Source organism: Epinephelus moara, chromosome 14 (genome assembly GCF_006386435.1).
Source record: "Epinephelus moara isolate mb chromosome 14, YSFRI_EMoa_1.0, whole genome shotgun sequence".
Lineage (NCBI taxonomy): Eukaryota > Metazoa > Chordata > Actinopteri > Perciformes > Serranidae > Epinephelus > Epinephelus moara.
Window position 1 is genome coordinate 8,109,880 of NC_065519.1, and position 12,418 is coordinate 8,122,297.

Consider the following 12,418-nt stretch of genomic DNA (forward strand, 5'->3'; position numbering starts at 1 on the left):
TGGGATGGATTATCTCGGCAAAGGAGAAGTGCTCACTAACACAGATTTAGACAGATTTGTGAACAATATTTGAGGGAAATGGTCTTTTGTGTATATAGAAAATGTTTTAGATCTTTGAGTTCAGCTCATGAAAAATGGGAGCAAAAACAAAAGTGTTTATATTTTTGTTCAGTGTAGATTTCTGTTGATATGATAAGTGTATTAATGTTTTGTATATTTAATATTTTAATATCTTCAGAAGAATAAAAATAGTAATTAACTAAGTTTATTATTAAGATAACGTTATAAAAATCTTCCTCTTCTAGTAACAGCATCAGCTATTTGTTGTATATTGTAAATATTGTAAATAAATATACAAATAAAAAAAGAACAAATTAATATATATATATATATACATATACATATATATATATATATATATATTAAATGATGATAAAATAAAGTAAAATAAAATCAGCATCGGCATTGTCTTTTCTTCTTGGGGTCCACACACATACATACACAAAACACAACAAAGAAAACAACTCATCTTGTCACTTTAACATTGAGCACTTAAAACAAACAAAAGTGGCATAATTTTAAGAAAATTTAAGACGGACACAGAATTATAATTCAGTCACAATTCCTAAGAATTCATAGCAGACCTGACTTTGATCTTCATACAGACACATATGAATCCACAATAAACGTAAATCCTCATCTGCCTGATCTTGAATTATATATTATCCATCCTGTGCTTTCACATATTTAATTCCAAGAACAAAAAGGCTATTAAATAACATTTCATTATCCTCCAAGGTGGAATTCTACTTTCACCCAGGTACGTATTTGATTTATACACCAGTACCCCAGGCAGATCAGGTCCCCCTGCCCAACTCCATGGGTACAGCCTTGAATTAAACTTGAGTAAGTTATGAAAAGAATATTTCATAAATAAACCACATTGAACCCAAATGTTATATTTAGGCTTCAGTGTATTTTATTAAGAGCTGTAACATTTGTGAATAGATTTTCATATAACAACTATACAAAGAGCCTCTGTCAGGTCAATGGCCACATCTTTCAAACTCCCTCGTTTGTAACACATGCTTACAAAGTTGTGGTCTCCAAACCCACATTGAGACTACTCAAAGCTCCTCCAGAGCCACAGAAGATATTATACGACTGTATTCACATGCTCCAGTCATACATTTCATGACTGGTGAACTGACTGTGTGTAAAACCTTTTAAGTTCCCCTTAATGTTGTTTCGTTGCTCAGATAATCAGAAACAGTGCCAGGCTGTGTTGTTTCTTCTAACTCATTTATTAAAAGATTCTTTTTTTACATAGTGTTAAATACAATCTCTCAAGAGACCAGAGGTCTGAAAGCAGATGAGAAGAAACATACGTGAGATCAGTTTGATTTAACGTCCTTTCAGCAGACCACCAAATACAATATATCACTCTGTCATTACTTTAAAACTCAACTGAGCTCTCAGTTACCAACCTGCAGCTGTAAAAAATAAAGAATAAATCAGAGGAAATGTCTTTTATTTCATAGCATTTCTGTGCAAAACAGGGAGAGTCAGGACCCAGAGCCCATGTGTCAGCAGCTTGGCCCATCCTTACACTGAAGGCCATAGAACAAACATCTTTTAACATCCGAGCTTTCCATCAGGATGCTCACGGTGCATTTCTGGTGTGTAAGTCAAGAGTACAATCATGACCCACAGGTGCAGCGCCGCCTGTAAAAAGAAGCCAGAGTGTTGTTAACTGTTTGTATCAATAAGAGTTCATTGAAAAGGTAAAATGTGACACACTTTCAGACACTCACCATGTACAGGATAACAAAAACTCTGGCAATAGGGTAGCGCCTCAAGAAGATGCCCAGTCTGATGCTGAAATAACAATTTTCCATTTATCACTGAGGATGATATCTCACACATCATCAGACACACAGACACAGTGTCATTACAGAACAGTAACGGTGAGGAAAATGTTACCTGAAACGGTCGATGGTGCTGGCTGCCTTGCGTACTTTGCCGTACATTCCCGGGCTCTCCTGATCACTGAAAAGTACTGGTGCGTTTCTTTGTCGTGCCCCTGGAAATTCAAAACGCAGAAAACAAGGTCATTAAGAAGTTAACGGTGGACTCAGAATAAAATCTGATCAACTACTGAGTCTGATAATAAAACAAAAAGGGATACATCCAGTTTTAAAGGGAAACTTCTGTATTTTCCGGCCTGGACTCTATTTATCAATGTTTTTGTGTCTAAGTTACTGATGGAGACGACATTTTTTGAATTTGGTTCAGCAGTACATGAGATTGCTGCAGCTGGCAGCGGCGAAACAGGCTGCAATGTAACAATAATGGGCAACGTGCAATGTTATTTACATCCACTAAAAGTGCTTGTTTTGTCACTGACAGGCTCAGATTGTTATTTGAAATATCTGACAACTTATAGGAAGGATCCCTACAGAGATAGACCTTTTAATTAAAGAGTAAGATCCATTTTCTAACCAGAAACAGCCCTGAGATAACCACGGCCAAACACACCAGACTACATTTAAATAAACAGTAGTTTTATCATCGTAAAACACACTTCATTTAAAAGTTGACAAACAAAATAAATCTCACAAAAACCATCCTGGTTCATCTTTCCACTGTTTAAACAATCACCATCTCTGGTTTGGTTGAAATAAACCTTAAATTCACTCAGTTAGATGTGGAAACATGCTGACTTAATACACACTAAAATTGCTGTTTATTGAAATGGAGTCTGGTAGAATTGGGATGGCAATTTCAGGGCTGAAAAAAGATCTTACTCTTTAACAAAGAGGTCTATCTCCGTAGGGATCCTTTCCAAAATGTTGTCAGACACTTAGAATAACAATCTGAGCCTGTCACTGGCAAAAACAAACACTTTTAGTGGACATACATTTACAGTGTGAACATGGCCCAAGTGGTTACACTGCAGCCTGTTTCGCGGCTGCCAGCTGCAGCGCTCTTATTCAATACTGGACTAATTCAAAATTCAGTTTCAATTCAAAAATTGTTGACTCCAAACATGGGAAAACAGGGTCCAGGTTGAAAAATAGCAATGTTACAATTTAAATTTATGTGCTGTTATATTCCATCATTTTTGCATCTATATTAAGCAGACCAGGATATTAATGTTGTGTTCACACCAAACACACTCGCGTGAGTTTAAATGCAAAAATATTTTGTCTTGACTCGCTTCATACATGCGTCATACATGTGTGAAATCACTGAATCAATGAATGAACTTCATCAGTAGGTCATCTGTGTCATACGTCCCCAGAGGATCTGAGTGCTGATTGGCTATCGTGGCGCGAATTGGTCGCTGAAGTTGAAAAGGCGTATGAGCGTAATTGCGCAATTTGCTTAATTCACACTACTTCATTTGCGTCATGTCCACTGCGCCCCTCTCGCCACCAGGCAGGAATTCACATCTAATCCCGTCTTTACACTGACTTTACATGTAATTCACTCACGCAAATTGTTCTATTCGTGCCTGGTGTGAACACAACACAAAAATGACTCCTAAAATAGAATCAGAAATGAAACAATTTGGCAGAAATAAACTGGATCAACTGTACCAACACGGTGAATCAGCAATTGTTGCTGCGGTAAACAAGACTTCTGCAAAAGACTTATTACAAAACTGAATTTCTTGAGTAAATCTTCATTTGTTCTTATCAAATATGTTCTCCATGTTGAAATGTCAGCTCCAACTACCTTGCATGATGGTTTATCTTGTTTGCCTCAGCCTTATAAAAGTATTGAGAATATGAACAAGTTGGTGTTGAAAGGCAAAATCTGTATCACTGATCTTTAACAATCACCTGTGTTTAAAGAACAAAACCCTTTGACCTTCATCTAAGCCTCCTCCTACCTGGTCCCTCCAGACCGCTCATGTTGATGGTCGGCCCTCCGCTCTGTCCTCCCTGAGTGTTCTTCAGCTGCTGCTCCAGACGCTCTAGCTGGAAGACCAGGGAGCTTTTCTCTGTGCCCAAAGCCTCCAGCATCGTCTGCTTCTGGATCAGCGTCTCCGTCAGCTGGTGGAGACGATTCTCCAGCTCTGTTTGGCTGCTGCTGCTGAGAGTCTTGTTGGTCAACTGGAAGAGAACACCATCAATACTGTTTGACAAATGGCTAAATTTACCATGCTTGTTCCTGTCACACAGCAGATATTGACCAAGAAGTGGTGACCGCAGAGGAGGGCGCTGTGAAGGGACTGACCTGGTTCCTGAGTTTCTGGATTTCGTCTTCTCTGTCCTTGATTCTGCTCTGCAGGGTGCTTTTGGCTCGATGTTGCTCTTCCTCTAGATACTGCAGCTCCTGTGTTTCAAGAAAAACACAACAAACATCCCACATAAATTAAGAGACTGATCAGACATGCAAACACTACAAGGGTAGTTTCAGGACAAATATATCTGTGACAGTTTATACCTGTTTGTAGCGCTCGACCTCAGCCTCCACCTCCTGCTTAGCTCTGTTCTGTAAGGCCAGTTGCTCCTCCAGATGCTGCTGCTGCTCCCGCCATGTCTCCGCCTCTGTCAGAGCCTGATTCTCCAGATCCTGCCAGTTAAAACAAATCTCACTTGTACAGCTGAGTCAACATCACAGCTACAGATCATAAATGTTGCCGTTGTATTCAAGCAACACTCTCAAATCAAAGTTACTCAGAAAGCATTTGTTTGTGAGGGAGGTACACAGTGCCTCACATCACACAGATACATGTGCACTCTGAATTTTCACTTCCTCTATTCTATATTTTCTGCCGTTTAAAGCATCTCACCTGTATCTCTATTCGAAGTGTGTGCACTTGCCCCTGCAGTTTTTGGATGTCCTCTTTTTGCAGCTCCTTCTCGTGACGCAGGTCCTCCAGCTCCAGAGCCACGGCCCCGCTGCCATCCACAGTCTCCAGACCAGACCCCTCCTTCAGACTGCTGATCAGCTTCTCTTTGGACTAGAAGACCATTAAAAACATTATCAGCAACAGTGTGAGCTTATCAAGAAAGCCTATTATCAAAAAACAGAATCACAAAGGCAATCATAAACGAGTCTTACTTGTAGGATGCGTGAAGCTTTGTGCTTGTAGTCTTGTAACTCCTGTTTGGCAGACTCAGCTGCAGCTTTGGCACTTTTCAGTTGCTGTTGGACGTCGTCGACCTTAAGCTTCTCCTCTGCAGCTCGCCGCTCTGCTGCGGTCACTGTCTCTGCGAGGGTCTGCCTCTCAGCCTCCACTTTGGACAAGCGGCCAGCGTACTCACTCTACACAAGGACACAGAGTTAAGACGTCTTATCATCTGTATGTGTTCAGTTTGGACTTAGATGTCATATATAAAGGAAGGTGAATGGTTATCATGTGCACCTGCATCTGCCGGTAGCTGTCCTGTTCCCTCCTGAGGCCCAGATCAGCCTCTCGCAGCCTCTCCTGTATCGTTTCAAGAGCTTTGGAGTGCAGGCTGCTTCCTTCTGTGTGGTCCTGCATAATTCTAGAAAAAACAGACAAGGAAAATAATAAACGAATTCATAATAAGCTGAATCTGATCTCTACTTTAAAAGGTGGTCATGAGAGAGTACCTTGATTGTTCCTTCTGTGCCTCCTCTAATGCAGCATTGCGAGACTTCAACATCTGATCAGCTTCATCGAGTCTGATTTTTAGGACCGCAAGTTGACCGTCTTTTGCTGAGAGGGCTTCTGTTAGGTCATCAACCTTTGACCGAAGTTCCCGTACCATCCGGTTAGTCTGAGACTGCTCAGAGTTCCATTTGTCTGCACGCATGCGAGACTGGTTCAATTCTACATGAGCAGAAAACCACTTTGTTAATACAGAGGGAGAGGGGCAGACATGCAGGCCATCTTTCCTCCTGTTTGGTCTCGTCTCTTACCATCTTGTAAGTCTTTTGCCCTCTGGATGACTGAAGCCATCTCCTGGTTGAGGGAGGCCACCTCACTGCGCAGCAGCTGATTCTCCAGACGCAGGCTGGACAGGATCTGACTCTGCGGCTCCTCTGTGGGAGGAGCAGCAGGAGGAGGAGGAAGCTCCTGCCTGATGGACTCTTGAGGGACAGCCAAGCCTGAGTCTGAACTCTCAGGTGTGTCTGTGGTGGCGAAAAAAGAACACGCTAAATGATCATTCCAATATAAACTGGACATACAATTTATTTAAATAAGGCAATATAAAGCTGGCTGCCTTTGGGAATTCTTATTTGTTGCACAGCTGTCCATCTACAGGTGGACAATAACATGTAATGGTAATAACAGAATAAAAGCTTGATAACCTATCAAAATATCATCTTTTGATATTAATATCACAATAAAGTACTTTGCACTTTCACTTACTTGCTGTACTTCAGTAAAATCCTGATTGACTGATTATTACTATCATTCTTAGGGATGCACGATAATATCGGCCAGCATCAGTATCGGCCAATATCGGCTTTAAAATGAACTATCAGTATTGGTCAACATGCTTTTTCTTATTTTGCATGATGAATGAATATTACATATATTAAAAAGTATTCTATTTCATGTCTCCATCTGTTGGTGGGCCATCATGATAAGAGTATGCATGTATAATATGACGTTAATTCCACTACAGAAGAGACTTGACGATCACTAAAATTAGATGGGGGAAAAGTGGATATATCGATATATCAGTATCGGTTATCGGTCAAATGAGTTGTTAGGTATCGGCGTATCCGCATATCAGATATCGGCAAAAATTCCAATATCATGCATCCCTGATCATTTTGGGCACCTTAGGCTTTTTAGCTATGTTGTCATATGAAATACTTTCACATTTTAAACAGGAAAGACAAACAGTCAACATACAGAAAACTCATATAAATTAATTTAAGGTTTAATTTGAGGGGTAAGTTTGGTATCTTTCAGCCTGGACCCTATTTTCCCATGATTATGTGTCTTAAGTGACTGAGACAATTGATTTTGTATTAAGCAAGGGCACTGCAGCCGGCAGCTGCGAACAGGCTGCAATGTAACCATTCAGGGCATTTTCACACCCGCTATTTACATCCACTTAAAGTATTTGTTTGCTACTGACAGGCTCCGATTGTTATTCTGCTTGTTTGACAGCATTATGGAAAGGATCCCCACAAGACAGACCTTTTTGATAAAGAGTAAGCTCATTTTTGTTTAGCCAGAAACGACCCCAAAATCGTAACACAACAGACTCCATTTAGATAAACAGTAATTTTATCATCGTAAATCATCAAAGTTAACGGAACCACAAATACAAGAAAAAAAACATTATTTCACCCAGTTAGATGTGAAAACATGCTGGCTCTATTCAGGCTAAAATAACTGTTTATTTAAATGGAGTCTGGTGGGTTTGATGATAGCGTTTTCAGGGCTGTTTCTGGTTAAACAAAACGGATCCTTCTCTTTAACAAAAATGTCTATTTCTCTAGGGATTCTTTCCATGATGTTTGTCAGACATTTAGATGAACAATTTGAACCTGTCAGTGGCTTTTAGTGGATGTAAAGTGACAGTGAAAACATGCCCCGAGTGGTTAAATTGCAGCCTGTTTTTGCTGCTGCCGACTGCAGCTCTTTCACTAAATATTGGATTATTCAAAAATCATGTTCCCATTTGTTACTTAGACACAAAAACATGGGAAAATAGGTTCCAGGCACAAAAATGCAGAGCTTACCATTAAATGCAACAACTGTACTCTCACCAAAGTAATATTCTGCCTTAGTATTTGTACTGCTTTATGCATGAACACAGCACTTTTTACCAGCACTGACAGAAACTTACAACTGTAATATGTGTGGTCTTAATAATCGTACCTTGGCTTGGTTCCTTTGCAGAGCTCTCCTCTGATGTTTTGAGGCTGTGAGCAGACAGTGAGCTCATGCTTGAGGCCCTGGATACACCCCGGGTTGAGGGGGGCGTCGACGGGGCCGATGGGATGGTATGAGGAGTCGAGGAAGGAGGAGGTGTTGGGTTTTGGGCCTCAGTAACCGGAACTGCCACTTTCACAAGCTCTCTTCTCGAATCCCTCCTATTGCTGACTGGAGGCTCCGAGCTGTTCAGAAAGTCAAAGAGCAAGTCATCGTCTACATTCTGCTCGCTCTTTTTGGGCCTCACAAAGCCAGATGACACCTTGGCAGAGTTGGGAGCGCTGCTGCCAGAACCGGAGGAGGTACTGGGAATGTTGGCAGTGCCGGCCAGCAGGGTTGCACTGGATCTCTTGATGTTGCCAGCTGCTGCAGAGATGTAGCTCTGTGCATCATCAGAGGGTGCATAGGCATGATGAGTCCCAGCTGCATGGGCCTTGTACCCTGCAGTGTTGTATTCAGGTTTGGCAGTTGATTCTACTTCAAAAGGTGACGAAAAGGAGGATGTTCTCTCCTGTTTTTTGGTCAGGGCGGTGGCAGCTCCCTGGTCCACTTTATTCAGGAAGTCTTCAGCTTTCCCAGCCAAGTCAGCAAACCAAGACATTTTGGGTCCTGATGGCAGAAACGTAAGAGCACAATTTGAAGATGGCTTTATTACTGACAGGTTCCAACATGCTTAGGTTGAGTTGACAGATAATATTCTTATTTAAGTTTAAACATATTACACAAGCGTTAACACCAGGGTTTCCATGCCTTCTTAAACATCAAATTCAAGGACCCATTACTGCATAGTTGGAGAAACAGATCAAAGTTAATTACTGTTTAAACACTGAGATGTTTTCTAATGAGAACTAGCAGGCTTTACAGATGCTCACAGTCAATAAATACAAAGAGAGAGGTTTGAATGTGTCAACACTTCTCAATTGTGCTGTGTAGGTGGTGGCAGGTGGCGTGTGAAACAATGACGCAGCTGCAGGAGACACACATGCACACAGCCCAACGTAGCCTATTTACTAAGATTGATAACAAAAATCTTTTTTCTTTCACTTTCATTGACTCATGCTCGTTTATCTTAATTTAAAAAACTTCGAGAGACCTTGATTTTCTTCCTCAAATTCAGAAACTTTTAAGGAGTTTAAATAGGGCTGCGCAGTTAATGGAAATATTATTGAAATTACAATATGGCCAAGAGCAATAACAAAATGCAGGTGCTGTAATTTATTGGTAAAGGTAAAATGATGATAAATGATGCATTATGTTGCTACAGTACAGAGGACTGGGCCTACAAGGCATATTCTTGACGCATCTTACTTGTTTGGTACAGACTCCAGCAAAATTCTCATCATTAATAGATTTATATTTTTTAGGTTTCTGTCAAAATAATTGCAAAATGATTTATTTATTTTTTGCATATAGAGCAGCCCTAATTTGGAGGATCCATAGGAATCATTTATCCCCCGAAAGCATAATGTAGCAGAGGGTAATTTCAAAATAGTTTGATAGTGTGACTTTCAAAATAATTCCAATAGCTAACAGCGTTCCCTCCAGCCCACTCCTTCAAAAAACAAAGGGCAGAGGTGGCTGAAAAGTCAGAGAGGTGACCAGGATGTCACCACTTTGATCCTCAGACCAACAGGGTAAATCTGGGCACAGGTAGCACTTGCCCCTCCCTCAAAACCACCATGGTGCCCTAATGCAAGGCCATTAACCCCTACCTACTCAAGAAGAGCTGCTCAGTGCCCAACACATCATACTGTGGTTGAATGAGGCAGCTTCAGAGTGTGATCAGGGCGTTCCTGCAAAGACAACTTGGCTCTCAGCTGCTATTTAAGGTATGTTCTTATAAAGTCAATGAGTCATAATTGCTGCAAAGTAACAACATTGTTTCTGGGTAAATAAATGTGCAGTACACTGTAAATCTCGTAATATACTGAACTTATTACCAGTTACACAGGCTCGACATTTAACAGTTTACATTCATAATGACTGTAGCCTTGGACATCCCCATCAACAATGTGTTAATGAACATTTTTTGCCTTTAACACAAATATCTGGAGCATCAGTGAGCATGTGAATTACTCTGACTGGTGTGAAATAACCATTTATATTGTTAAAACAGCATCTATTGACTGTGCCTGGGCCTTATAATAGGCCATTTTCCAATCTGCGTCATGCATTATCCTGATTTAGGTAATTATAGTGCATCTAATTTGACATTATGACATTCATTAGGCAAAGGCTTTTGTAAAACGGCACATACAGTAGGTGCATTCACACCACACTGGAGCACGAGCTATCCATTTTTAATAAACATGACATCATCAACTGATAGATAGTTAAAGTAAAGATTATATTAAAGCCATATCTAAAGTTAGGAAGGATCCAGTCATTTATAAGCAGCCTGACAGACCAGACTCAGGACTCAAACTCCCCAGTGACAACACAATACCTGCACAGCTAGCATGCTAGCTCAATAACTCAACAGAGTCAAAGCAGCTAGCTAGTTATAATAATGACACTGTATTGCTATAAGTACAGATTCATACACATAAAGGAGCAATTACAGGGGTCGTCATCAGCTGAGCTTACGTTATCACAAAGTAAACACAGTTGCTCCAGGATAACTCCATCACTGCTAAAGCTAACAGGCTAGCTGGCTGCTAAAGCAAAGGCTCACACGCACCGTTTGAAGCGACGTTCAAGTCTCAAAATGTCTCAGGTCAGCTGGCTACCGCCGGGGTTTCACTTGTGGGCATGAACGAGAAAAACCGTTTAAATAAACACGGCCAAATGTCATTATATGTCAAAGAGGATATTGGTGATCTTCTCATACGTGGACCAGGAAGCGCTGCCGAGCGAGGACCCCACAACAGAGTGACCTCACAGGAGCCTGATCACAAATCAACCGATGAACTTTGCAATATACATTATCCTGCTTGTTTGTGTCACCTTATGAATACAAATATAAGCAATGGTGAACAAATGTGATTAAGTATTCAGTCTTTTTTGTCACATAACAAGCAAATACTTTATCCACCGACTTTTCACCTTTAAAGTATTTGTTAGGGACTGTTCGTTACTTATTTGAGGGGAGGTGGTGGTGGACTTCTGTCTTTAATTTTGGGTTAGAGGAAGGAATACAAATGTAAATGGTTGTATTTTGTGTTTAGCAAAAAACAACTGTAAAAACAGAAATGCATTGTTGGATTTGTAAATTTCTGATGGTCCTTGAACATACTGTGTAGGAATAACCAGACAAACATAAACAAAGCTGAGCGTAAAATAGTGATATTTAATCAGAATCACTTTGCTTTACCTGTCTTTAAAAAATAAAAAAGACATATAAAAGGCACAAGAAAAAAAAAAAACCTGAGGATGAAGGTTTTTTTGGTTTTTGTTTTTTTTTGCATTTTGAGAAAAAAGTTGAATTGAAGATTTAGTTGAAATGTCAAGAATGAATTTGACACTTCAAGATTAAAGCTGAAATGACAAAAATAAAGCCAAAATGTTGAGAATTAAGTTGAAATGTCGGGATTAAATTGGAAACATCAAGATTAAAGTCAAAATGTTGAAAATTAACATGACATCTCAAGAGTAATGTAGAAATTTTAAGAAAAAAGTCGAAATACCAAAAATGAACTTGACATTTTGAGATTAAAGCTGAAATTTTGAAAATTAAAGCCAGTACTTTGAGAATTAAGTTGGAATGTCGAGACTGAACTTGAAACATCAAGATTAAATTTTAAAAAATTCACTTGACATCTGACGATTAAAGTCGAAATGTCGAGAATAAACTTAAAATTTCAAGAATAAAGTTGAAATGTCATGATTTAAGTCAAAATAAAGTCTAAATGTCGAGAATGAACTTAACATCTCAAGATTACAAATAGTGGCATTTGATAAGAATCACTGTTTTACATGTCTCATTTAAAATTTTGCTACAAGTAAATCATTTATACTAGCTACCCAGCATGCAACAATGGTGAAAAACCAAAGCTTTTTTCAACACCAGGATTTCATCTTCAGCTTTTAACTTTCAAATATCACAGGTCAAGTTTTAGAAATCCAAAATCTAATTTATGGTGGAGGGAGGGTGGTGCATTTTCCCCACGCCACTCAGGGAGGCTCAAAGACAATATCTGCAGCTTCAGGAAAGGTTATAAATAGTCACACCCCAGCCATCCATGTCCTCTGATAAGTAAAGAACAGTCCCTTGTTAAGAGTCATTAAATGGAATTATTAACAAAGGTACAAAAAGTGATTAATTGTTAAAGTAAATTTTCATACTGTTTTCAGCCTCTTGAATATGGACATTTCCTGCGTCTTTCTGTCCATATTGTTTCAAAGCGAATATTTTAGGGATTTGGACTAACAAAATGAGACATTTAAAGACATCACTTTGGAATTAAAGAAAACGGAATAAACATTTTTCAATCTTCAATCTTTCAATCAGTTTATACACCAAATGATTTTTTGACTAATGCAGAAGATGATGGGCATATGAATCGATGATGAAAGGAATTGCAGTGAGGTACAGTTAAA

General features: G+C 39.5%; 1 protein-coding gene across 1 annotated transcript; it reads right to left on the reverse strand.

Annotated features, from left to right (window-relative positions):
- Positions 1-1,285: 1,285 nt before the first annotated feature.
- golga5 (golgin A5) lies at positions 1,286-10,738 on the reverse strand. Its single transcript, XM_050062905.1, has 13 exons — positions 10,560-10,738; positions 7,826-8,488; positions 5,902-6,114; positions 5,593-5,812; positions 5,381-5,504; positions 5,077-5,280; positions 4,805-4,975; positions 4,456-4,584; positions 4,246-4,344; positions 3,899-4,121; positions 1,984-2,083; positions 1,815-1,878; positions 1,286-1,725 (listed from the first exon to the last, which is right to left on the reverse strand). Exons 2-13 carry the CDS (start codon positions 8,478-8,480, stop codon positions 1,636-1,638), a joined length of 2,292 nt encoding a protein of 763 aa, XP_049918862.1. The 5' UTR covers positions 8,481-8,488; positions 10,560-10,738; the 3' UTR covers positions 1,286-1,635.
- Positions 10,739-12,418: the final 1,680 nt, after the last annotated feature.

Excerpts from the sequence above, each read along its gene's own strand:
- golga5 (XM_050062905.1), bottom strand. The coding sequence starts at position 8,480 with ATGTCTTGGTTTGCTGACTTGGCTGGGAAAGCTGAAGACTTCCTGAAT. Across the intron at positions 4,976-5,076 it reads AAGCTTCACGCATCCTACAA|TCCAAAGAGAAGCTGATCAG; the intron begins GTAAGACTCGTT and ends ATGGTCTTCTAG. Across the intron at positions 2,084-3,898 it reads GAGCGGTCTGGAGGGACCAG|GGGCACGACAAAGAAACGCA; the intron begins GTAGGAGGAGGC and ends TTGAATTTCCAG.